Raw genomic sequence first — 25,380 nt, forward strand, 5'->3', positions numbered from 1 at the left:
TCAAGCCTCTGCAGCCCTGAGACAGCCTGCCACACCCCAGTCCACCCTCCCTGGACACCGTCCTTTCCCTCAGCAAGGCTCTGGCTCCCCTGCCCTGGGCTAAGGCCTCCCCCTCCCTGTTCCTGACTTTCCTGAGCAGGATTCAGCCCCTGAGTAGCCGGAGAGGTCACGAGCAGACCCTTCACCTCCCACCCAGCCTTCTGGAGGCAACAGCAAAGAGCAAAGCGGGGAAGGACAGAGCACGTACAAAACCCAGAACCCACACATAATCCCGTATGTGTGCAAGTATGATTATGTGAAGTATACCAGACTTCCAGAAAAGCGCGTATGTCATTACATTTTTTTAATTGAGCATTTACCATATGGCAGGTGTCTAACAGCATAAGCCACATTGTATGAATGGAGAAACTGGGGTTCAGACACCCTAAGTAATATGTTCAAGGTCACATAGCTATTATATGATGAAGAAGGATGGATATAAGCCTCCGTAGTCTGTCTCTGAACTGCCTAAACCCTAACCCCCCCCCATCACATGCTTTTCAAAGATTCCACCAACGTGGCAGTGGGGTAGGGAGGAGAGGGGCGGGGAGCCAAGGCATATTGAAACCTTCACCTCCCCACTCTGCGTGGGGAGGCCACTGCCCAGCACAGGACCAGCATCGTTCCTTCTCTCTTCTGCACCCCCAGCTGGGAGCAGGGGGTCAGAGTCCTTCACAGGATGAAGCCAACCCGCCAGCACAGGCTCCGTGAACCAGTGTCCCCAGCCTCTGGACCCTGCTCTCACTACCCTCCCATCCGTGCTCCCAAGAGTGGAGGGACACAGCTCGGGCCGGGGAAGGAGAGACCTGGTCTAGTTCTCATTTCCCACCTGCAGGGCTGCTCCCATCCCCCCCTCCCGCTGAGTCTGCACTGTTCAAAGTCACCTTGCAAGTGCCTCCTGTGCCAGGGAAGACAGCCAGGGGAAGAGAAGCAGATGGGCGGCTGACATGGGCAGCGTGTCTACAGTGAGCAGAGGGGAGGGAGCAGGGGGGCTGATGCATAACCTGGAACCTGGAGTTTGGGGCAACGACCAGGCTGACGGAAGGGCCAGGGGTGAGCCCATAATCTTGGGCTGTCTCTGGAACTGGGTTCATCTGGAAAAGTCTGTGGGTCTGGTGGGCCCTAGATGCAGAACCTGGTACCTGAATAGAAGGGTAAAACTGGAGGGGGTGGGTCGGACACCTGCTGCCACCTGAGAGATGCGGTATTCCTAGGAACCAGAGCTTCATTCAAAAAAACTTAACCAGTAACCCCTTCTCTTTCTTTCCTGAGAAAACCACCAGAGAGGGAACGAGGGAGCCCAGAGCCCGCTGCCCGCCCTCTCCCCACCCTGTGCACCCCCAGTCCCTGAGATTTGCCTTCTCTGCTTTGCTGCAGGCTCGGGACCGGCAGGGCTGTAGCGGCATAGAGCTGCCTTCAGATCACTCCCTGCCACTTGATGACCAGGAAAAATCACTTCACTTCTCTAAATAAAATGCCTAAGACAGAGCTGGCTCTCAACAAATGTTCATCTGCACTTCCTTTCCCTTCCCACCACTTCCCACTGGAGGGAAGCCCAGGGTTCTTACGGAGGGCCAGGAGCGAAGAACCTCTCTCCCTTCCTGATGGCTGGGCCCAGAGCACGGAGGGACAGCGGATCCCCTCCGAGCTGACTTCCATTCCTAGCAGACTTCGGTAAGGAAGAGGGCCACGTGGGGAACTGATGGCTGCTACCGGAAATCCTGCAGAACGGGGGATGTTGCTACAGTGCGCTGGCTCATTCTTGGGAACACACTGGGACATTCTTGGGAGAATACCAAGTCCTCCTGGGCACACACTAGAAGTCCATTCTTTGGTACTTGGAGCAACTTAAGCATTACTCGGAGCTCACTGGCAGTTACTAGAGTGTTCCTGGGATTTTGTGAGTGTTGGAGCCTTAACGAGGATTCTCTCAGAAAGATACTGGGGAATGATGAGAAAACAATGGGAGTTGCTAGAGACATACTGGAAAGTTACTGGGGTATAACAGGGAGCAAAAGCACGTGTGTGGGCATTCCTAGAGTGCACTGGGATTTTAGAGGGCCTAATGCCAACGGGGGACCTTTGGGGATAACTAGGCACTCCCTGTGGGGCACTCATGGGTTCCAGTAAGTGCTATAGCCAGGCTGCCCTTCTCTTGAAGAGGAGCATGGGTGCGTAGGGGTGCAGCCTGCCCCGGGGAGCCGGAGCAAGAAGACACTGTCCTGGGAAAGGGAAGAAGCAACTGACGCGTTGACTGAGTGACAAACACCAGCGTGTGTCTGCAGGTGTGGTGGCAGTCTCGTATGGAAAATCACCCCTGAAGAGGGGAGCAGCTCCCGGCCTGGCATCAGGCCCCCCAGACTCGGGCCTCAGGCCCTACCTCTACCCCCAAACTAAAGAGATGCCGGGGGCCCAGGGCAGGCAGGACTGTCGGCAGAAGGGCCCTCTCACAGCTGAGGCAGTGAGACTTAGTGGGGTATGCAGGGGCCTCGCCGACAGCAAAGCCTCCCAGCTCAGTCTCAGGAAGAGAAATGTAGGGACACACAGGCTGGACCTCTGACCCGTGAAAACCTCAGCTTCTCAGCCGGGAGCAGGGGGGCAACACCTGTTAGGAAATCTGGGCTCCTTGGGAAAAAGATTAAGGTCTGGCTAACTTATTGTCCTGTTCCCCACTTCCTACCCACTTTTCTGAGCCCTCCCGGTCCTTCAAAGGCCAGCACCCACCCTAGTCCTCCCCAGAAGCCTTGCCCATTTTCCGCGTCCCATGCTCCCTTGAATGGCGAGAGGTCTTCAGCAGGCCTTGACCTCTGACTTGATCTGTGCTCTTCCCCAGACATGGAAGGCTTCTCCCTAAGGCCCATGGTGATAAGGGGAGAGCAGTGGGACAAAAGAGCCACCCGGCCTTAGACCTGGTCCCAGCCCCATGTGTCAGGGCCAAGGCAGGAAGCCGCCGTGCTCTAGCTGGCAGGGAAGTTTTGCTCGGGAGAATACATCAGCTGCTGCTCTACTTCAGCGTATGGGCCCCGGGATGGCCGCATGCCCTGGAAAGCACCAGTGGTGCTGCTGGGTCAGAGGAGCTCAGACACTTCCCTCCACCCCCGCCTGGAGCAGCGAAGTCAACCTGAGCCAAAGCAGCAGCTGGGCATGCCCTGTCTGGAGGAAGCTTGCACACACGCTGGACACAGGCAACTCACTCAGCTCAGGGCACTGACTTGGTTGCTCTGTGCCCGCCCCCAGAGTCAGGAAAACCTAAACCCGGAGTAACCATGAGGCCCCAGGCAACGTCATGGACCTGTCTACCCTCACTCTCAGCACTGCCGTTTTGCTCCCTGGGTCCCTTCACTGGACTTGAGGAATGTGGCGGAACCAGGATGCGCACCAGTCTCCTCCGCACCATCGCCTGGCCCAGACGTGAGGCAGCAGCTGCTAGAGGCCAGCAGAAAGCCACGACAACCTTTGCACTGCACCAGGCCCTGCAGGGTGGCGGGCCTGCCTCTCTTCCCTCACCCCTCCTCCTGCTCAGCCAGCTCCAGCTTAGCCATGGGGCAATGAGGAGGAGCCGGAGAGGGACTGAGCCTCAGCATGGCCAGGCCCAGGCCACCCCCACTCCTCCACCCCTGGCAGCGCCGAGCCCCATCATCAGGCACTAATTAAATCCCCCTAATGAGGAAATAAGGATGCAGGAGCTGGCTCCGCCGCGGCCTCCCCGGCCCACCGCCCTCGCCTCTCCATCGGACTTATCGCTCGTCACAGGATGTTTACAATAATTTTTAATTTGTGCAATTATTAATCACTTTTCTATCTGCCTCATTTGCATAATAATTAGTCATCTCACTGTTTGGCATGCCTGTGAATGACAGTGTTTTAAATTGAATTAAGATTTTAATATTCTATTTTCCTGCTTTTCTCCCCCCTCACACGCTAATCAAAGTCAGATTTGGCAGCCAGAGGGAGGGTGGGGAGGAGGTTGGCAGGCACTGGACTTGGCCTGCTCCGAGCTCCTGAGAGCTGAGCTGGGAGGGGGGCACCCCAAACCTGGCACCTGAGGGGTTAATCAGCCTTGCCCAAGGAAGAGAGGGAGGCCATGAGAGGGGAGTGGGCAAAGGCAGCTGGGGAGGGAAGGCATCAGCCCAGCTCAGTGACACCAGAGATCAAAAAACGCACTTTCATTTTTTGTCCAAACAGGCTGCTTTTTGCAAGAAGTTGGAAAGCACAATACAGGCCAATAATTGATCCCTGGTTACTAGTCTAGGTTAACTTTGATGGCTCAGGGTCCCCCAGGTAGAGAAGCGCCTGGAACAGTCCAAAACCTATTGCCATTCTTTGGATGGACTGAGAAAACAAATCTCTGCGGTTGAGTTGGGCTCCCCTCCCCCTTCTAGAGCTTTCCACACACAGCAGACCCTCTGCCCAGGCCGGGCGCCTTGCAGATGCGTGCCAGGGGGCATGGGGTTCTGGCTGACAAGCGGCAACAGGTGGGGTTTCTCTGGCCTCTTTGGGGCAGCTGTGGTTGTCTCTCTTTCTTAGCCTCAAGCCCCCCTCTGACCAGCCCGGGAATCCTGCTCCAGCCCCACCTCCCCACAACTAGGCTTGCCTTTTGTGTTGCCATGGTAATCCCTGTGGCTGCCCTGGATACCCACTGCTGTTCCAGAATTCTCTGTTTAGGCAGGGCAGCTCTCCCCACAGCCGGCTTAGAACACCTCCCCTTTTACCATCACTGAGGACAAAGGGTGAGGAGCTGGGGTAGGGTCACCAGCACGTGGTCTGCAAAATCAGATACTGCCTCTCCCTTCAGGTGAGTAGGGAGAGAAGCTGGTGTGAGCCCGTAACCCGGACATCACAGCTGGGACTGAGAGTCCACTCAGCAACCAAGACTTTCCACAGGCCAGAGTAGAGTAAGGACCCCTACCTTCTCCAGAAATCCCTTCCTCCCACAAGGAATAAGGTCTCCCAGCTCCACACTTAGAGGTCAAGAGAGGGAAGTCCCCTAGGTAAGGAAGACAGAAATGGGGTTGTTCTGCCAGAGGTAAGAGCTAAATGAGGAGAGAGGGTAGAAGTTTGCAGGAGAGCCCTTCTCCTTCACAGGACTCCATGGCTGGTCGGCATTCTCCACCTGCAAGCCAACAAAGGGGATTCTCAGCACTCCTACGGTCCTCTCGGACACAGGGCGCCCCTGGGCTGCCCTATGAGCCCTCTTGCTAACCTACCTAGGAAGACGCCAGCCTCAGGAGCTGGTAGTACCACAAACCCACTTGCCAGGCATTGTCTGAAGGGGCAGGACAAAAATCCCTTGGGTTCAGGAGAGGCACAGTCCAATCCAGGAATTAGAGGACGCTTTTGAGAAACCAGCCCCCGACCCCACCCCTGCCCCTCGCCCTCCTGATGGTGAGCCCAGATTTCACCGTCTGCCAAATCGTCAGCAAGGGATGGCAGCCTTCACCACACCCAGCCTCTGCCCCCCAGCCTTTCCCTCTGAGAGCTGTTCGGGGGTGAGACCTGCAGACATAGCTGGTACACAGCAGCCTCTGCTGGCCGCCTCCACCTTCCACACTTTCCCTAGGGATGAAAGCAAGGCCAGCCGACCCCTCAGAACTCTGCTTGCCCTGACTTCCAGCTTGCCCGGATCAGTCATGGTTTACACCTGTTGTCTCGACATATTACAAATAGCACATGTGTGCACACATACACACACACACACACACACACACACACACACACACCCCATTCACTCACAGAAGTGTCCTAGTTTGGACAATAAATTAAATGGTTTCTCTAATCACAGGCAAGGGGAGGGTCCCAGAGAGCCTGGGGAGAAAGTGAAGAAGCTCTGAGCAGAGACAAGCAACCTTCCCTCAGTCCCCAGCCAGAGCTGAAGGGACTCCCTTTCAGTCAGCACCGAGAGGGAAAGTCAGAGCCCCCGCCCTGGGCCAGGGCACCGGCATCTGGACAGGCCAGCTTGGGGGGAGAGGGGACGCAGTCCTTCCCAAGTGGGGAGATAGCTGGCAGAAGGAACAGAAAAAAGGAAGATAGAAGAGGTGGCTCAGCCAAAAGGTAGAAGCCTGAAGGGAATAAAATGCTATCTTTCCATGTGTCTGGCAAACGGCCACTCGGAGCAGGGGGCATGGGCCCATCCACAGTGCCGGAGGGCAGCCCCACCCAACCGGATGCCTGGTACTGCTCTGGGCTGTGGTCTCTGCCTGGGTCCCCGAAGGCCCACCCAGATTGCAAAGCCCCTCTCCTCCTCACCCTCCTCTTCATCTGCTTTCCCCCAGCCCACTCCCTAACCTGAACTGCAAAATCAAAGAAGACTGTTCACAAGCCCCCCATCCCCAACCTAAGACATGAGGAAGAGAAATCAGAGCCATCTGCCCTACAGTACCAGGACTCCCGGATGCCTTCCTTTTGTGCTGTTACCTCGTTGATGCAGGGCTCTTGGGGATCGCCTTTTGCTCCACCTATCTGAGCTGGGATTCCTAAGTCAAAGGTTAGGGACCACCACTGTGTTTCTTTTTGGGGTGGGAATGGGGTCAGGGGTATTGGAGAATGTCTATGTCCTATCAGGGAAGTTCACATAAATTAGCTGCAAAGTAATACACAGATGCATATTAGCGACATCAGGCACCAATAGTTGTGCATTTTAGGGACTCAGATAGCAACAACAGTCCCCATTCCATAGCCATTCTAATAGGTACGAGGTGATATCTCATTGTGGTTTTAATTTGCATTTCTCTGATAATTAGTGATATTGAGCATTTTTTTATGAGTCTGTTGGCCACCTGTATATTTTCTTTGGAAATATGTCTATTCAGATCCTCTGCCCATTTTTTAATTGGATTTTTTTTTTTTTTTTGCTATTGAGTTGCATGATTTCTTTATGTATTTCGAATATCAATCCTTCATCAGATACATGATTTGAAAATATTTGCTCCCATTTGGGAGGTGGTCTTTTCGTTTTGTTGATGGTTTCCTTTGCTGCGCAGAAGCTTTTTATTTTGATGGAGTACCACTTGTTTATTTTTTGCTTTTGTAGCCTTTGCTTTTGGAGTCAGATCACAAAATCATCACCAAGACCAAGGTCAAGGAACTTACCTGTGTTTTTTCATATCTATGGTTTTAGGTCTTACATTCAAGTCTTTAATCCCCTTTGAGTTAATTTCTCTGAATGGCATAAGATAGCCTAGTTTCATTCTTCTGCATGTGGTCATCCAGTTTTCCCAACATCAGATGTTGAAAAGACTATCTTATCCCCATTGTATATGCATGCCTCCTTTGTTGTAAATTAATTGGCCATATATATGTGAGTTTATTTCTGAGGTCTCTATTCTGCTCCATTGATCTATGTGTCTCTTCTTTTTTTTTTAATTTATTTATTTGACAAAGATCACAAGTAGGCAGAGAAGCAGGCAGAGAGAGAGGAAGGGAAGCAGGCTCCCTGCTGAGCAGAAAGCCCAATGCGGGGCTCGATCCCAGGATCCTGGGAATCATGCATGACCTGAGCCAAAGGCAGAGGCTTTAACCCACTGAGCCACCCAGGCACCCCTATGTGTCTCTTCTTATGCTGATTTTATACCGTCTTGATGACCATAGTTTTGTGATACAGTTTGATACAGGGAGTGTGATGCCTGCACAATCTTCTCTATCAAGATTGCTTTGGCTATTTGGAGTCTTCTGTGTTTCCACACAAATTTCACGATAGTTTGTTCTTTTTCTGTGAAACATGCCCATTGGAATTTTGATAGGGATTGTGCTGAATCTGTAGATTGTTTGGGGTGGTATGAACATGTGACAATATGAATCTTTCCAATCTGTGATCACAGAGTATCTTTCCATTTATTTGTGTCTTCTTCAATTTCTTACGTCAATGTCTTATCATTATTAGCATACAGGTCTTTTACCTCCTTGGTTAAACTTATTCCTAGGTGTTTTATTCACTCTGATGCAATTGTAAATGGGATTGCTTTCTTAACATCTCTTTCTGCTAGTTTGTTGTTAATGTATGGAAATGCAAGATTTTTATATATTGGCTTTGTACCTTGTGACTTTACTGAATTTGCCTATTACTTCTAACAGTGTTGTTTTTGTTTTTGTTTTTTTAAGATTTTATTTATTTGACAGACAGAGATCACAAGCAGGCAGAGAGGCAGGCAGAGAGAAAGGAAAGGAAACAGGCTCCCTGCTCAGCAGAGAGCCCTATATGGGGCTCAATCCCAGGACCCTGGGATCATGACCTGAGCCAAAGGAAAAGGCTTAACCCACTGAGCCACTCAGGCGCCCCCTAACAGTGTTTTGATGAAGTCTTTTAGGGCTTTATAAAATCTTGTCACCCTCAAATTGGGACAGTTTTACTTCTTCCTTACCAATTTGGATGCCTTTTGTTTATTTTCCTTCCCTAAGCACTCTAGCTAGTACTTCAGATACTAGTTTACTAAAAATGGTGAGCATGGACCTCCTGATCTTGTTCCTCATCTTAGAGGAAATGATTTAGCTTTTCACCATTGTGTATGATATTGGCTATGGGTTTATCATATGTGGCCTTTATTATGTCAAGGCACTCTGCATCTATAATCACTTTTTTGAGAGTTTTTAATCATGAATGGATGTTGAATTTTGTCAAATGCTTTTTCTGTATCTATTAAGATGATCATGTGATTTTTATCCTTCATTTTTTTAATGTGGTGTATCATGTTGATTACAAACATGATGGATGTCAAACCATCCTCGCAATGATGGAATAAATCCCACTTGATCATGGTATGTAATTTTTTGAATGTATTGTTAAATTCAGTTTGGTAACATTTTGTTGAGGATGTTTTCATCCATGTTCACCAGAGGTAATGGCCTATAAATTTCTTTTCTTTTTCTGTGTGCCCTTGTCAGTTTTGGTATCAGAGCAGTGCTAGCCTTGTAAAATGAGTTTGGAGGTATGCCTTCCTCTTCAACCAATTCCTGTTTTTCTGTTTAGTCTTGAAATTTGTCTGGTTCTAGGAACTTATCCATTTCTTCTAGGCTGTCCAATTTGTTGATGTTTAATTGCTCAGAGCAGGCTCTTACGATGCTTTGTATTTGTGGAATCAGTTATAATGTCTCCTCTTTCATTTCTGATTTTTTTGAGACTTTTCTTTCTTTTTTGGTGAACCTAGTAAAAAGTTTACCAATTTTATTTCAAAGAACCATCTCTTAGTTTCACTTATCTTTTATATTACCTTTTTAGTCTCTATTTCATTTATTTCCACTTTGGTCTATTATTTCCTCCTATGAACTTTTGGCTTCATTTGATCTTTTTCTAGTTCCTTCTTGAAGTATTTGAGTTAGGCATGTGTCACTATGAACTTTCCTCTTAGAACTGCTTTTGCTGCATCCCATAAATTTTCATATGTTGTATTTCCATTTTCATTTGACTCAAGGTATGCTTTTATTTCTCCTTCGACTTCTTTGTTGACCCGTTGGTTGTGCAATAGCCTGTTGTTTAATGTCTACATATTGGTGCTTTTTCCAGTTTTTCTTCTTGTAATTAATTTCTAGTTTCATACCATAGTGGTTGGAAAAGATCCTTGATATTATTTCAGTCTCCTTAAATTTATTAAGACTTGTTTGTGGCCTTAACTTATAGTCTATTCTGGAGAAAGTTCCATGTGCCCTTGAGAAAAATGTGTATTCTGCTGCTTTTGAATGGGATGTTCTGTATATATCTATTAAGTCCTTCTGATCTAATGTGTCACTTAAGGCCAGTGTATCCTTATTGATTTTCTGTCTGGATGATCTATCCGTTGGTGTAACTGGGGTATTAAAGTCCCCCTCTATTATTGTATTGCTGTCTATTTCTGCCTTCAGGTCTGTTAATATTTGTTTATAGATTTAGATGATCCTATGTTGAGTGCATAAATATTTACAAATGTTACATAAATAGGAAGCATTTAATTCAGCCATTCTGCCCATAGCAAGGAAACCAGGGAAAAATCCACAAAGGAAAGAAATACTTGAGCTGGGCACTATAGGAAGAGTAAAGTCCTGCTAGTGGGAGAAAAAATGGAATAGTGGAAGCAGCTTGGGAAAGCACAGAAGTCTGAACCCGTGGTGTTTGATCAGGGAAGTGAAGTCCAGAGAGTCCAGGGAAGGGATTGATAGGTCAGGGTACAAAGGACCTTGATAGAAGGTTGAGGAGACTAGACACATCCTGTAGATAAAGGCCTCCTCCTCAACCACCTCCCATGTGACCGGGAGACATTCCTATCCTCAGTCTCACCGTCAATACTGGAATAATCATGCTTCCCCTACCCTGCTTCCATGAAGGCTACAAACTCCCTGTCACTGGGACTGGGTTGGCTGGTGAGTCACTCCATGAATATCTGATAGGAGGTCCATGTGTTAATTAAGCATTCATCTAATGTTGCATATATGATAATCTATTATCAGCACTGCTAATTAGAGACCTTCACTAAGAAGCTGTAGGGAGCATCCAGAAAGCAATGAACCAACTTTGGTCCACTCACCTAGAGTAACCACCTCAAGATGCATTCATTCATTCATTCATTCATTCATGTGGACAGAGTACATAGGCTTTGATAGCTCTGTGGTCTTCAGCCTTAGTTTCCCTGTCTACAAAATGAAAATACTAGCATCAAATTTGTTGAGTTTTTATGAAATTACTGTATAGAGACTGCCTGGTTCATACTGGCACCAAATAAATGACAGCTATTAGTTCTGAGGTATAGTACCTTGGGTTAGGAGCTGGGGATTTGAAAATGAGTAAAAGGTCTAAGAAAATAAGAATATAAGTAAGAATAAGAAAATGACTAAAAGTTTTGGCCACAAGACTTCATGATCCACAAAACAGCATATGAGAGCTGAGTACAAAGTGCCATGAAAATTCAGAGAAAGGCTGATTGGGTAATCTGAGCCTGCACTTAAAGCAGTAGCATTAATTTGCAGTATAAGTTCGTAAGCAGAATTGAGCCTACAGGGAGGTGCCATGGCACCTCGGGTGGTTGCTTGAGTTTGTCTTTGTCAAAAGTTCCTCTAAAGTCCACATTGAAAGACTTTACAGTTTGTAAGTCAGAAGTCCTCTCCAGCATGAGACCACATTGGCTGGGCTAATCAGAGCTTAGGAGAAGGAATGGGCCCAGATAACCCCCATTCTAGCTTCCTCCTCTCCTGCACCAAGAAAAACCAAGACAAGGCCCACCATCCCATTCCCTTCCACATTGAAAAAGTGTCAAAGAGCAAGTGGGATTTTTAGATGCTGAAAGTAACTATAACTGGAACAACACGCCAACTGCACAAGGAGGCAATGGGGGTGATCTGGCTCCGTCTCTTTTCTCGCAATATCTATAAAGGAGCAGTGGGAACATTTGACAATAGTTTTCTCAGTGAGAATCAACAGTGGGATGTGGTCACCATGGAAGCTAATTCAACCTCAAATACATTGATTACAACATAATATTTAGATGTAGGAAAATAACAGTCCTATTTATCAGAATATCCTGGGCCTTGGGACCCAAGCCAGGTGCTGCACTTTAAAAGGGGCAAACTGGAATGACTTCAGAGAAGATAGTATGGGACTCAAAATCATGGTTGAAGGAACTAGAAAAAAATAAGCTGGGCGCAGCAGCTTTCTTCTAATGTCACCATAACTGTGACATCATTTCCCAATCAAAAAAGAGGTGCCACAGTGAAGGGGAGAAATGTCTTACTAACGGCTACTCGAGAACAATGAGTCTTAGAGGGTGTCCCCTCAGTCCTTGCACTTCAGGTTCTTGGGCTATTTGGCCCCCTCCCACACCCCAGTGTTCAAGAGTAGTTCCTCTAGTCTATTCTGTCTGTCCCTGGGCTTTATTTATGACTCTAGGACCCACCTGGAGGCCACCCTCCAAAGTTCCCTATGAGGATGCACCCGGACCCTCTGCACGGATAACCTTGGTCCTCTCCTATGGTCCTTCATCCTCTCCCTCCCACCGCCTCCTCTGGTGTCAGCCTCCAGCTGAGTTGTCATGCTTGGCTCTGGGGCTGGGCTGGGGATGGAGGACAGTGAGGAGGCCCTAGGGGAAGGGTCTGCAGATGCAGTTAGACCCTCTATGTATAAAGATTAATTTCCTACTACCTTCTAAGCGAATATTGTCTTGTTTCCTTTCTCATATAAGTTCCAATAGAAAACTCTCCTCCTATTACCTTAATCTTGTGACTCCAGGAAGAGAAAGAAAAATGTATTCCAACACATCTAAAATGTTGTCAGATAGAAGAGGAGTTATTAGTCCGTTTGTGTAAGCCCCAAGACGGATAATTTAGACAAATGGTGAAGTCACAGGGGAACATAACTGCAAATAGCTAGAGTTGCCCAGGAAAGAACTACTTATGTCCCAGGAGGGGGTGACAGGGCAGAAAGTGTTCAAACCTAGGTGGGAGTGGCACTTCTAGAAATGATTTGCCGGGAGATTCCAGCATGGAACAGATGTAAGGATCAAATCTCTGCAAGACTCTAACTTCGATTCTAAGATTCATGTAATTAGCAGTGTATTTCCATGGGACCAAAGGTTGGGAAAGCAACTGAACTAGTAAACTGATGGAAAATACTTCTAAATTAATTGGTGTGGGGTAAGTATCATGAATAGAAGTCCTTTATGGTATCATCCACCTCTAAGATTCCCATTTTGTGATTCCAGGTTCTGAAAGAGCGTCAGCTACTGGCCAGATTCATCCAGCTGATAAGATGCAGGTCAACAGTCTGTCTCAGGACGACAACTGGTGTGTGTGTGTGTGTGTATGTGCATGAGTGTGTGTGTGTTTGTGTGTGTCTCGAAAGGGGAATGGAGATCAGGGTAGAAAACAACAGACATTTTCTGAAGGGCCATAGCATGGGCACATACACACATACACACACACACACACACACACATCACACACACACATCACCCACACACAGAGGCAATCCAGAGCTGGACTTGAAGCTGGTGGCAGAGATGAGATCCAACAATCTTGGGGCCTGATCAATCACACAATCGCTCCCCTCCCCTAGTTGCTGGTCTGGGGTCTGTTGTTAGGGAAACAGTGGCTCCCACTTCCTCCATCAAAGCCAACAGGGTACCGTTCATATCCAGCGAGGAGGACGAAGGCAACCTAAGACACCAACCCTCAGAACCAAAGTGTTTCTGCCAAAGTACAAGCAAGGGACAGAGGGCAGGGCTGAGCAAGGACATGACCATGATCACAACCCAGAAAGCCAGAGGACTACAGTGCCCACCTTCAGCCATGTCTGTGGGCTCTGTGACTATGGCTGACTGTCCTCCGGTCACCCCCTACCCAACATCCCCTTTCTCACTCCCCTTCTAACTGTCCCCAAAGCTCCCGCTGTCTGCTTCTGTTCCTCTAAGGCAGAGCTGACAGGCAGAAGACACAGGATGTTTCCTGTCCTGGATTCTGCTCTCACTCAGGGCGTGCCCAGACCTCAATGGTTCAAGGGCCGACCTCCCCATAGAGTTCTTTTCACCGGCTCCCCACTACAGCTGCAGCCTCCCAACATCAACTGTAGGTAAAGCGGCCCTTTGGCAGGTCTTTTTTATACCCTACCCCGCCACCTCCACTGTATATGGAGTCAAAAAAGGCCAGTCAATAACCAACCAAAAAGCTGCTTCCAAAAGGGCAGCAGCCCCTTTAACCTAAAATGCTGAGTCTCAGTGTGGCCAGTGTAGTAGGCCACCTTCCTCTCTCTCCCTAAAGGAGTATCAGCTACTGGCCAATCCCTGTGGAGGGGCTTCCACAGGTCCCGTGGGGTACACCCTTGCGGCTTCCTAAGTGGCAGGTGAACAAACCCTGGACTCAGCTCTAACCCTCTTGTGCTCCTAGACACTCCTCTCTCCTCTGCTTCTTAGGAAACACAGACACAGCAACGGCATCAATCCGTGGGAGCAGGCAACCCCCTACCCAGAGCTCAGCCCATTAGCTGGTGAGTCTACCACCAACCAATGTCATTGGAAGCCACCCCTCTCGCGACCAGCATTACTTTCAAGGCCAAATAAATAAATAAATAAAGACCCGAAATGCTCATTTAAAATAACTGCTTTTAAAATGCCATATGGCCTTACATGCAGAGAAAGCATCCCCCCCCTTCCCCAACCACCCCTACTTCCCCCACCTCCGTGTTTCTGCCCAGTTCTTAGCGCTCAGGCCTCAAACGAACTCAGTTTGGGTCCTGTCTGAACACCAAGGCCACCAGCAGCACCCCAGCTCCGCCCTCGGGGGGGTGGGGGTAACAGGCAAGGAGGTTATTGGGGAAGCCTCACCAGAACAGGCCATCCCTCCTCCTCCCCCAGCTCTAGACACCCCCTCTCCAGGGCACAGAAGACTCTGCCCACTTGCCCACCCTTCTTCAAATAGCTCAGCCCTCAGTCCCACCCCGCAAGACACACCGGCTCTCCAAACCCAGTGGGAGAACAGCCATCCCGGTCCTGAGGTAAGGTGGAGAGGGAGAGCGGAGCCAACAGGGACACAGGCCATGGACACAGCAGAAACCCTCGAGAAGAATCTTACTGTTCACAGTTTGAGAGGAGACACCATTTAGGAAGCACCTCGTGCCAGGCACTCTGCTACTTTATTTCAGATCCTCTCAGTAACCCAGGAAGTGAGTTTATGAGTAAGGACACAGTGGCTCAGAGAAGTGAAGTAACTTGCTAGAAAGTAGCACCTACCTAGTCTTTGATGACCTCTCGCCCTAGAAGACTGACTCCCCACTGACCTCCCCTACTCAGGCCTGGGAGATCAGAAGGACCCCTGTGCACCAAGAGGCAAAAGCTAACTTCCCACTGTGGGGAAGCAGCAGCAGGGGGGTTTCCTTGCAGGAGTCAGAAGCTCCGGAGGAAATAGCCCCGCAGGATATTAAATACCGCCTGGAGCCCCTTTCCAAGGCTTCACCCCAGATGCAGCCGCCAGGCTACTTCAGCCAGTACTGCAAGCCTCCGTGGCTCCCCTTCAGCAAAACCTGTGGAGAATGTTACAAGCCGGGGAGGAAAAAGCCAGAGACTTACCCTGGGACGAAGTCCTCCCGTTCAGGTGAGTCTTAGCCTGGAGGCAAACCTCCAGGGGATAGAGGAGTGGCATTCTGTATCAGACCCTCTGTTCCCAGCCCACCAGCTTCACCCTAACCAGGGGCACTCCTGTACCCGCCCCCTCCACGCCCCCACCCTCACCTCCCCCTCCCCCGCCACTGCAGATCCCAGAGGTGGGGACCATGAGCCCAGCAGAAGGCAGAAGGCAGCAAGGGCCCCAGCCCTGTCTTCTTCAAGAGCCTTTCGGCAATATTTGCCTCCGAGGCCAGCTGGAACCATTTGGGGAGGGTACCACACCAATAACCCCAGCCTAGCCCCTTCCTGTGTGGGCTGGACCAGTGGGCAGCCCTGTCATCCAGGCTTTCAAAAGCTCAGGTGATCCAAAAAGGCATAGAGGGTAATCTGGATTCCACACTAAGAATTCTTTAGTTCTGGTGCTGGGAGACAACCCTGAAGGTCAGCGCGGTGGGAGAGGCAATGCCCTAGTATTTGCGTCTGTTATTTGCATTATCCAAGGTCTAGTTAAATAGACCAGCTATGCAGGAGCCAAGGCTGGGGTCCAGGTCCCCACCTTTACTCTCAGGACTTTCCCACACAGAGGAGGCCCTCTGCACACTTTCTTGCTCCCCTCAGGTGACTACCACATGAGTACTACTCATCAGATTTCCTTCCAGAACCCACTTCTTGGCGAGTCGATGTTCCCAGTTCACGTTCAGGGCAGAAAAATAGCACCAACAATGCGTCCAGGCTACGTGGAGTATATCAGCCAACACCAGAGCAACTTCCAAGCCTCGGGGTGGAATCAAGTGCTCAAAACCGACCCAAACAAAAGTAGCCAGGGGATCGAGTGAGTAACCAAAACTCTTGGCAAGCTGTGGGTTGCTATTGGGGGAAGAGGCCAAAGGAGGGCTCTACTGCCCAAGAGAAAGGTACTGACTGTCCCCAACTTATGATCTTTCGACTTTATGATGGTGCCAAAGTGATGCGTGTTCAGTAGAAACCATAGAATCTGAATCTTTTCCCCGGGCTGCGATACGCAGTACAATACTCTGGCGATGAGCCCTGGCAGCGAACCCCAGCTCCCAGTCAGCCCCGCGAACAGAGCTGTCAACAGCCAACACTCGGACAACCTTTCTGCACGCATGTAACCATCCTGGTTTTCACTTTCAGTACAGTATTCAAAAAGCTACGTGAGCTATCCAGCACTTTATTAAAAAGTAGGCTTTGAGTTACATGATGTTGTCCAGCTATAGGCTAATAATAATTGTGCTAAGCATTTCTAAGTTAGGCTAGGCTATGTTATGACGTTCAGTAGTTCAGCTGCGTTAAATGCATTTTCCACTTCTGATATTTTCAACTTACAGGTGGTTTCAGGAGATGTAACCGCACCGTAAGTCAAGGAAGATCTGTAATAATCCAGAACTCAGTCTTCTGTCCAATTCAGAGACATAGTTATAGAAGGCAGCAAAGCAAAGGACTAACTGTTTCAGAATCTTGAGTCTCAGACTAGTTCAGATTTACTTCATCCTCGCTTTACCTAAGCTTGGGGCCAGGACAAACTGCATGTTCTTCATAGCCAGGGGTCAGTCTCTTTCCCTCCACATCTCTGGGAGACATGGGCTCTAACTGCATGCCAGGAGGCCGAGTAGGCAGGCTTACCCAGTCCCCATGAAACTGCAGAGTACCAGGCACTCCACTTGCCCAGGCTTGTCCTGGCTTCTTGCCTATTCAAGCCTGCTTCCCTCGGGGGCTCAGAATGGTCCACTCCCTCCCTCGGACTCATCCCTGAAAGGCTAGAAGGCCCCGCTCGGGTGCAAAGGGAGGAGTACGCATACGGTGGCACACAAATATTACAGAAATGGAGTCCTAGTCCAAAGGGGTGGAGGAAAGGAGAGCCTTCGCGGGGAGCAGGGACGCCACCACAGCACATGAGAGCGCTCTTGGCCCCTGCCCCAACACACACAATTCCAAGCTCATTCCCCAAGACCACATTCTCTCAGCCATAGCCACTAGCTGCCTACCACAAGGCTTCAGAAGGGCTCTCCGTTGCCCTATCCTTTGGCTGCTGGTGTTGCGTCCTCTGTGCTGGGTCTAAGCATGATAACTGGGGAGTGTGAAAAGGAGCAGAGATAAAATAAATTCAAATTTTATTTTCAGGGAAGAAACAAATTTGTCTTCAAAATTACCTGAAAATACTCTGTATAGTTTAGGCAGACACACAAATGAAAAGCAAATAAGTAAATAAATAAAATTTAAAAAGAAACAGATGGCACGGTGCCCCTCTATTTGGCGTGCCTGGATTCGTTCACAGGTATAGGTCCTGAAATGTTTTCACTCCAATGCAGCAAATATATCCAGGCGGTGCAGAAAGACACTGCCCCTGGCTGGCGGCCCACTATGCATCAGCGTCAGAGGCCAAGATGGCTGAAGCAGGAGATGACCCTCCTGGGTAGGAGGACCACTGCCAAGTTTGATGGAGACACAGTAACCAGGGTAAAGTGCCCAAGTTCTCTGTCAAGAGGTAATCAGCATGAGGGTCTCTACTACTCCCTCATCCCAAGGGGAGGGGGGAGTGGCGGTACACAGGGAACAAGGGAGGAAGTTTACCCTACCAGAAAACCCCAACCCCACTATTCTGGGGAAATCCAAAAGTTTTACTTTCCTGAATCTGCAGCCACTTAGGGAGTCTGATATTTGTCCCTGACCAGAGATGAGGTATGTATGCACTTAAGGAATGTTTGACAGGTGAAGTCTGACACGTGGTAAGTACTTAACAAAAGATAGCAATTAAAATCATTATTATTATTATTATTATTATTGTTATTATTATTTCCCCAGACAAGCATTCCTTTCTTCCCAGATGCCTTATCTACCTCCTCCCAAATCCTTGGTAAACAGAGTCAAGGGTAAGTGTCCCTCTAGCACACTCAGGGCCCTCAAAGCCAAGTTGCAAACTGAAACTGCAGGCAAGCAATTCTCCCAAGTACACTATGGAGACCCTCATCACAGAGGCCATGAGAAGCTGCCGGTAAGAACGTCTGTCATCCCCCGGGTCCTCCTTCACCTTTGACCTTGCTAAAGGCCTGAGCGTGGGTGGGCGCTGAGTCGTCGGGAAAGGAGTCTGAGGTTTAAATCCTGGATCTTTCCCAACCTAGAGCAATCCTGAGCAAGGAACCTCTCTGCAAAAATGTTATCTCCTCTGCCAAAAGAAAAAAGAAAACAAACCTTGCTTACTAAGCACCAGACATTGCATTTTTCTCTGTGACTCCTTATAATTCCCTGGTCGACAGAGGGTGCTGAGCAGAATATGCAGGGAGGGGAAGATTTGCTCCTTTTCCTTTTCTGACCTCTCTCTGTCCCCTTGAAAGGGCGTGGGTTTGCCGGCACCAACTGAAGATCAAACTACCACCAGGACCTCCTACATGCCCTTGTTTTCTGAAAGGTTGAACCTGTGTAAGCCCAAGGTCAACAGCATCAAATGGGAGCCAAACACGATTTCTCTGCTGAACAAAGGAAAACATTCAGGTACAAAGGAAAGACTGAGTCTGCATATGGTCAGGGGGTGTGGGGGGAGGCCAGAGTCATGGAGCAGACACAGCTCAGCTTCAACCTGGCCCCATATTCTCTCTGCCTATCTTTACAGGCCAGTCCAGTTGCCTGAAAACCAGCTCTAGAAGTAATTATGACAACAATAGGACTCAAAATTCCCAAATGTAATAATCATCGGGGGGGGGGGGAGAAACCACCCAAATAACTGATGCAAAAACGCACAGTTCAGAACACACGTCTCCTAACCAACTCAAACTGAAAACTGAGGTTCCACGAAAACCACCTCAAAGGGTAAATTCTGCTTCCCCACTGGGATTTCCCAGACACACCCTGACCCTAATCCAGCTCACTGAAACTACCTGAGCCAAGGGTGAGTAGCCTGGTTAGAAAGGAACAATGCACTGTGTGTCCTAGAAGGTCGGTGTGTTCCCGGATACCCGAGGGAAAGGAGGTCAGGCTGTTTCCCTCTAACGAACGAATGAATGGCAAAGCGTTGAGACTTTTCTCAAGTCAGTACCATCAATTAATTACATTCTATTTGAGCTACGGTGTCTGCTCACTGCTGCGTTTTTTTCCCTTTACATTCTTTAAAATTATAATTCACATACCATAAAATTCACCTTTTTAAGATGTGTAATCCAGTGGTTTTTACTATTGCTCACTGCCACTGGGGTCTAAACCTCCGAGTGGAGAAAGTGGCACAGGAAAGGAAGAAGAGGGTCTGAATTGGATTTGAGCAAACAAACAAAATCTGCCACGTGGAGAAAGTACTCCAAAGCTTAAGGAAGATTGTGATCAAAATCTAAATACCATCTCTCTCTTAAAAATATTTACCATATTGAAAACAGGATTATGTTTCTGGTTTTAAGGTAGGGATAAGAAGTGGAAGAGGCGACTGAACGTAGCCACCCATTTCCTTCAGAGATGCTAAGGCTTATCACTTCCAACACCCTGCTTCAGACCCAGTGGCCCTCCTGTCCACGGTCAGGAAAAGGGGTGTCACACTGCCCTCTAGTAGCCGGCCGGGGGAATGACAGCCAGCCACATACCGGACCGGCCGGGAGGTCTCTGCTGGATGTTCTGTTCTCAGCACACAAAGGCAGAAAGATCAGAGGGAGAAAAATTTATAAATTTTCACCGATGCCTACCAAACACAGAGCTCACCTACAGTAGAATCTATCTGTTTCCCCTCCACCTCAGTCTCTGCTTGAAAACAGATTTCTTTGTTAAGGAAAAAAAAAATGTGGTTTTAAGGGTTCCAAAAACACTGGAGCCTGTCTTACTTAGGGGTCTATACTTCAGGCTGCTGTTACAAAAATACCACACACTTGGGGGGGCGGGGGGGCTTGAACAACATATATTTATTTCTCACAAGCCTGGAGGCTGGGGGTGGGGGTAAGATCAAGACACTAGCAGCTTGATCTGGTGCCTGCCAAGGGCTGGCTTCCTGATTCAGAGGCCAGCTTCCCACTGTGTCCTCACACAGTAGAATGAAAAGGGAGCTCTCTGGGGTCTCTTTTACAAGGTCACTAATCTCATTCATGAAGCTCCGCCCTCAGGACCTAATCACCTCCTGAAGATCCTACCTCCTAATACCATCACCTTGGGGCTAGGATTTCAACATGGGAATGGGGCAGGGGAGGTTGGCCGTTCAGTCCACACTGGCCTCCTAAAGTAAGTTGTTCTTAAGAAAGTATGGGGCCGGGGCCCCTGGGTGGCTCAGGGGTTAAGCCTCTGCCTTCGGCTCAGGTCATGATCCCAAGGTGCTGGGATCCAGCCCCGCATCAGGCTCTCTGCTCAGTGAGGAGCCTGCTTCCTCCTCTCTCTCTGCCTGCCTCTCTGCCTCCTTGTGATCTCTCTCTGTCCAATAACAAATAAAATCTTTAGGAAAAAAAAAAAAAAAGAAAGTATGGGGCCCAACTACGATGAAGTTAAAACCTGAACCCATATGGAAATAGAAACCAGCTGTGGACAAGAGCTGTGACAAAGGTCTAGGAGTTGAATGTATTCACTGGCACTTTGGCTAAGGAAAGGGGATGGCTTACAAAACAGCTTGCAAAAGAGTAAACTCCGAAGTAATAATAACTTCAGAGTAGGTCCAGGGCCCAGAGCCTACATTCACTGGGGCCTTGTAAAATAAGCTTATTTTGGGGAAAAAAATTTTAACTTACATGAAGTTGTAAAGATAGTACAGAGAGTTTTGTTTTATTACTCTTTACCCAGAGTTCTTGACTGTTACACAGTTTACATAACTATGGCACATTTGCCAGAACTAAGAGATTAAGAGCGGCATATTTCTAGGAACTAAATTCCAGACTTTATTTGGATTTCACCAGTTTCACCAGTAATGTTCTAACCTTGGGCCTTTTTACATAATGTTTACAACAAGAAGCCAAAGGACCAGAAAGGCAGTGTGCAACCCAGTAGGACACTGGGTTCTAGTCCCAGCTCTTATTCATGCTAACTGCAGAACCTTCGAGTTTGTTTTCTGAGCTTGTCTCCTCTCTGACAAACTCCATCTCACAAATGCCGATTCTAGATGCAATTCCAGTTTACCCTTCATCTCTCTGCCTAAATACTTCTCTGACAGCTACTAGCTACAGTGAAGGAAGAGACATCTCCGACTTGGCAGTGACTCCAGCTGAGACCCCACCAGTTAGAGGAGAGAGTCCCTTCGGGAATTTCCAGATTTCAGAATTGCTTCAAAACCCACATGTGTCTCAGATGGCTGGAGGACGGACAGCCTTTCTTCAGGGGTCTGAGAAGGATGCACTGCAGCAGGGACCAGAGTTGTCCATAAACATCCATTTTTCCCTTCTTCCTGGGTGTGCATTACATTCCTGAGGCGCTCTTGAATTAGGGGGACCATGCAACTAAGCTCTAGCCAACAGAACATGAGTGGAAGTTTGCACCACTTCTAAAGGGGGTGGGTTGTATCTGCGGAGCAGTCTCCCAAGCTCTGGTCGCCTCACTACACCACCCCAGCAACCTCGGAGGCTGTGTTAGCACTGCCATCAGCCTGGTCCCTAATCGAGTGCACGGAATAAAGCATGCCCCTCCCACTACCCCAGGCTGAAACTACCCTGGACGTTACATGAGGAAGGAGAAAAAATTTAAAAAAATCCTATTATAATAAGTTAGCCCATTTGGTGGCTGTCATGACAGTTTAGTCTAACACAGTGCCAAATGTCATTCCCTTGGAGCAAGACCTTGCTTCTGGATCTGCGCTCGGAGCCTCAGGTGCATGGAACTGAGGTGACCACATGCCCACATTCATCCTCGCAAGGCCTCTCTTCTCTTTCCCCTTCCCTCCATCATTCCCCCTTCCAGTTCTATCCTGTCCCCTTTCACAGACCCGTTTCCAGTGAGTTAAGATATATATATGCCCCTTTAAATTGTTGCTTAGTGTGTTTAATTTACTTAGCTGGTTTTTGCTATAAATTGAATTTTTTATTTTCCTTACCTAGAGTCCATCATGTCACAGCATTTCCTAACAGCCTGCATCTGACTGCTTGTATAATATTCTAGCCATGCATATACCACTTTTTATTTATCAATTCCCTTAGGGACAGACATCTAAGTTGCTTCCAGCTTCTTGCTACCCAAACTATACATAGATAAACATCCTTTTATGTTACTCCTTGTGGATCTGTGCAAGCTTCTCTGAAGGCTATAGCCAGCAATGGAAGTGCTTTGATGTGCAGTGTATGCATACTTAATGCATTAGTTACCTATTGCTATATAACAAATTACCTCAAAACTCAGCAGCTTAAAACAATAATACCTATAGAATGAGATAAAATGTTGGTAAATCATGCATCTGATAAGAGACTTGTAACCAGAATATATAAAGAACCATAAGAGTGTGTCTGTGTATGTGTGTGTGCATGCATGTGTGTGTGTGTGTGCACATGTACGGATGACAGTCCAACTGAAAAATGGGCAAAGGATGAATAAACATTTCTCCAAAGAAGAATATATAAAAATGTTAAGTAACATTATGCATTGGAAAAATATGACCACTTCATCCCTACAGGCATGGCTGTATCAAGGCAGAAAGGAAAAGGTGTTGGCAAAAGTGTGGAGAAACTGGAACTCTCATACACTGCTTTGGAAGTTGGGCAGCTCCTCGAAAAGTTAAACATGGGGTTACCTTATGACCTAGCAATGCGATTCCAAGAGCAATGAAAACGCATGCCCATACAAAGACTTGTACATAAATATGTTCACGACAGCATCATTCACAACCCACAGAAAGTAGAAACAACACAAATGTCCATCAAATAATGCATGAATAAACTGTATGCTATCCATACAAGGGAATATTATTCAGCCAAAAGGAGGAATGAAGGACCAAAATGTACTACAACACAGATGAAACTTACAAACATTATGCTCAGTGAAGAGTTAGACACAAATGTATGACAGCTCCATGCACACTCTATATGAAATGTCTCTAATAGGCAAATCTAGAGCAACAGAGAGTAGATCAGTAGTTGCCAGGGGACAGGGGAGTTGGGGACAAGTGGGGAGTGATGGATGCCAATGGATACAAAGTTCTTATATTCACAGAGTGATCCAAATGTTTCAAAATTAATTGTAGTGATAGATGCACAACCCTGTGATATCTAAAAACCACTGAATTGTACTTCATAGGAAATGAGTAAACTGTATGGCGTGTGAGTTATATCTCAATAAATGTTTTTTTAAAAATGAACATCTAGGGGCACCTGGGTGTCTCAGTTAAGTGTCTGCCTTTGGCTCAGGTCATGATCCTGGGCAACTGGGATCAAGACCCGCATCAGGCTCCCTGCTCAGTGAGGAGCCTGCTTCTCCCTCTCCCTCTGCCTGCCAGTGCCCCTGCTTGTGCTCTCTCTCAAATAAAATCTTTTTTAAAAAAATAAACACCTGTTATCTCACTGTTTCTTTGCATCAAGAATTTAGAGCTAAGTGATTCTGGTTCAGGATTTCTCATGAGGTTGTGGTCACATGTCGATCAGGGCCACATTCGTCTAAAGATTGAATGGAGGTAAAGTATCCACTTCCAAGGTGGTTCACTCACACCGATGGAAAAGTCAGTGCCATCTACTGGTGAGAGGCCTCAGCTCCTCCTCTCTACATGGACCTCTCCAGATGGCTGCTTGTGTGCCCTCACGACACGGCAGCCAGCTTCTTCCAAAGCAAGGGATCTGAGAAAGTACAAGCCAGATTCAATGTCTTCTATGACCTAGCCTCAGAAGTCACACGTTTCCAGTATATCCTATTGGTTACATAGGACGGCCCTATTCATTATGGGAGGGGACTGCACCGGGCTTGTATACTAGGAGCCAGGGATCATCAGGGGCCATCTTGGAAGCTCGCTATCAATACTGGATGAATAGGAAGATAATAATAATGACAGCCAACAATTTTGTGACACACACTATGTGCAAGCACTGTTCTAAGGTCACAATAAACCTCTGAGGTAGGTGAGATTATCTCCATTTCACAGTTGAAGAAACTAAGGCACAAAGAAGTTAAGAAGCTTACCAAGATCACACAATTAGTAAAAGACATAGCTGGGATTCAAACACAGGCAGTATAGCTCCAGAGCCACACTCTTAAAAGCTAAGTAACACTGCATCCAGGTTATTACTTAATTCCAATTAAAAGTGTTGCCAGGCGCCTGGGTGGCTCAGTGGGTTAAGCCGCTGCCTTCGGCTCAGGTCATGATCTCAGGGTCCTGGGATCGAGGCCCGCATCGGGCTCTCTGCTCAGCGGGGAGCCTGCTTCTCTCTCTCTCTCTCTCTCTGCCTGCCTCTCCGTCTACTTGTGATTTCTGACAGTCAAATAAATAAATAAAATCTTTTAAATAAATAAATAAATAAATAAAAGTCTTGCCCATTTGTTCTCCGAAATGGATACAACAGATGAAACTCCCTGAAGTTTTCATTCCCCACAAGAGTTAAATCTCTTACTTTTGCCAAGCCAATGGATATAAATAGAAACACATTAACATTTTATTTTTTGTGTTTCTCTAATTACCAATGAGATAATATTCTTATTAGTCATTTTGGTTTTCCCTTTACATTTTACCTATTTATATTCTTTGCCTATTTTGTGTGTGTGTGTGTGTGTGTGTGTGTGTGTGTGTGTGTGTGTGTGTTTTAAAGATTTTATTTGAGAGCGAGCGAGCACAGAGGGAGAGGAGACGGAGAAGCAGACTGCTTGCTGAGCGGAGAGCCCGATGTGGGGCTCGATCCCAGGACCCTGAGATCATGACCTGATCCAAACCGACTAAGCCACCCAGGTACACCTTATTTTGTGTTTTGTCTTTCTTATTTACAGTAGTTCCTTCTATAGCAAGTCTTTTATATATGCAATCCCTTCTCGGTTTTAAACATTGCAAATATTTTCTCCTAATCTATACACATCTTTAGCTTTGACTATGAGATGCTCTGTTAACCAGAAATCTTTAATTATGAAGTAGTCAAAGCTATCAAATATTATAGATTGTGCTTTGGGGATATTATTTAACAAATCTATCCTCACCCCAAGGTCACAATGACATTCTCTGATTTTTTCCTACTGGCTTTAACATTTTACCTTTCATTTACATCTTTAAGAGCTTTGGAATGTCTTTGTTTTTATACAGTTTGAGGTAGGGATCCAACTTCATTTTTATCCATACATAAGCCAATTTCCTAAGCCTCATTACCTATTTCTTCCCCACTAATTTGTGACATTACCTTTATCATATACCTTGTCTCCAAATAGC

General features: G+C 47.6%; 1 protein-coding gene across 2 annotated transcripts; it reads left to right on the forward strand.

Annotated features, from left to right (window-relative positions):
* The first annotated feature begins 4,704 nt into the window (after window positions 1-4,704).
* LOC116600234 lies at window positions 4,705-21,451 on the forward strand. Of its 2 annotated transcripts, XR_004289556.1 has the most exons (11): window positions 4,705-4,834; window positions 12,696-12,777; window positions 13,902-13,975; window positions 14,343-14,482; window positions 14,868-15,078; window positions 15,708-15,921; window positions 17,420-17,567; window positions 17,935-18,102; window positions 18,443-18,599; window positions 18,718-18,914; window positions 21,214-21,451. XR_004289556.1 is itself a non-coding variant. In XM_032360368.1 (10 exons), exons 2-10 carry the CDS (start codon window positions 12,743-12,745, stop codon window positions 18,789-18,791), a joined length of 1,221 nt encoding a protein of 406 aa, XP_032216259.1. In that variant the 5' UTR covers window positions 4,705-4,834; window positions 12,696-12,742; the 3' UTR covers window positions 18,792-19,236. The 2 variants fall into 2 exon arrangements, 1 of the variants encoding a protein (XP_032216259.1); XM_032360368.1 differs by lacking the exon at window positions 21,214-21,451 and having other exon boundaries at window positions 18,718-19,236.
* Window positions 21,452-25,380: the final 3,929 nt, after the last annotated feature.

The sequence above is a fragment of the Mustela erminea genome, chromosome 9 (assembly GCF_009829155.1).
Source record: "Mustela erminea isolate mMusErm1 chromosome 9, mMusErm1.Pri, whole genome shotgun sequence".
NCBI classification, from domain to species: Eukaryota; Metazoa; Chordata; class Mammalia; order Carnivora; family Mustelidae; genus Mustela; species Mustela erminea.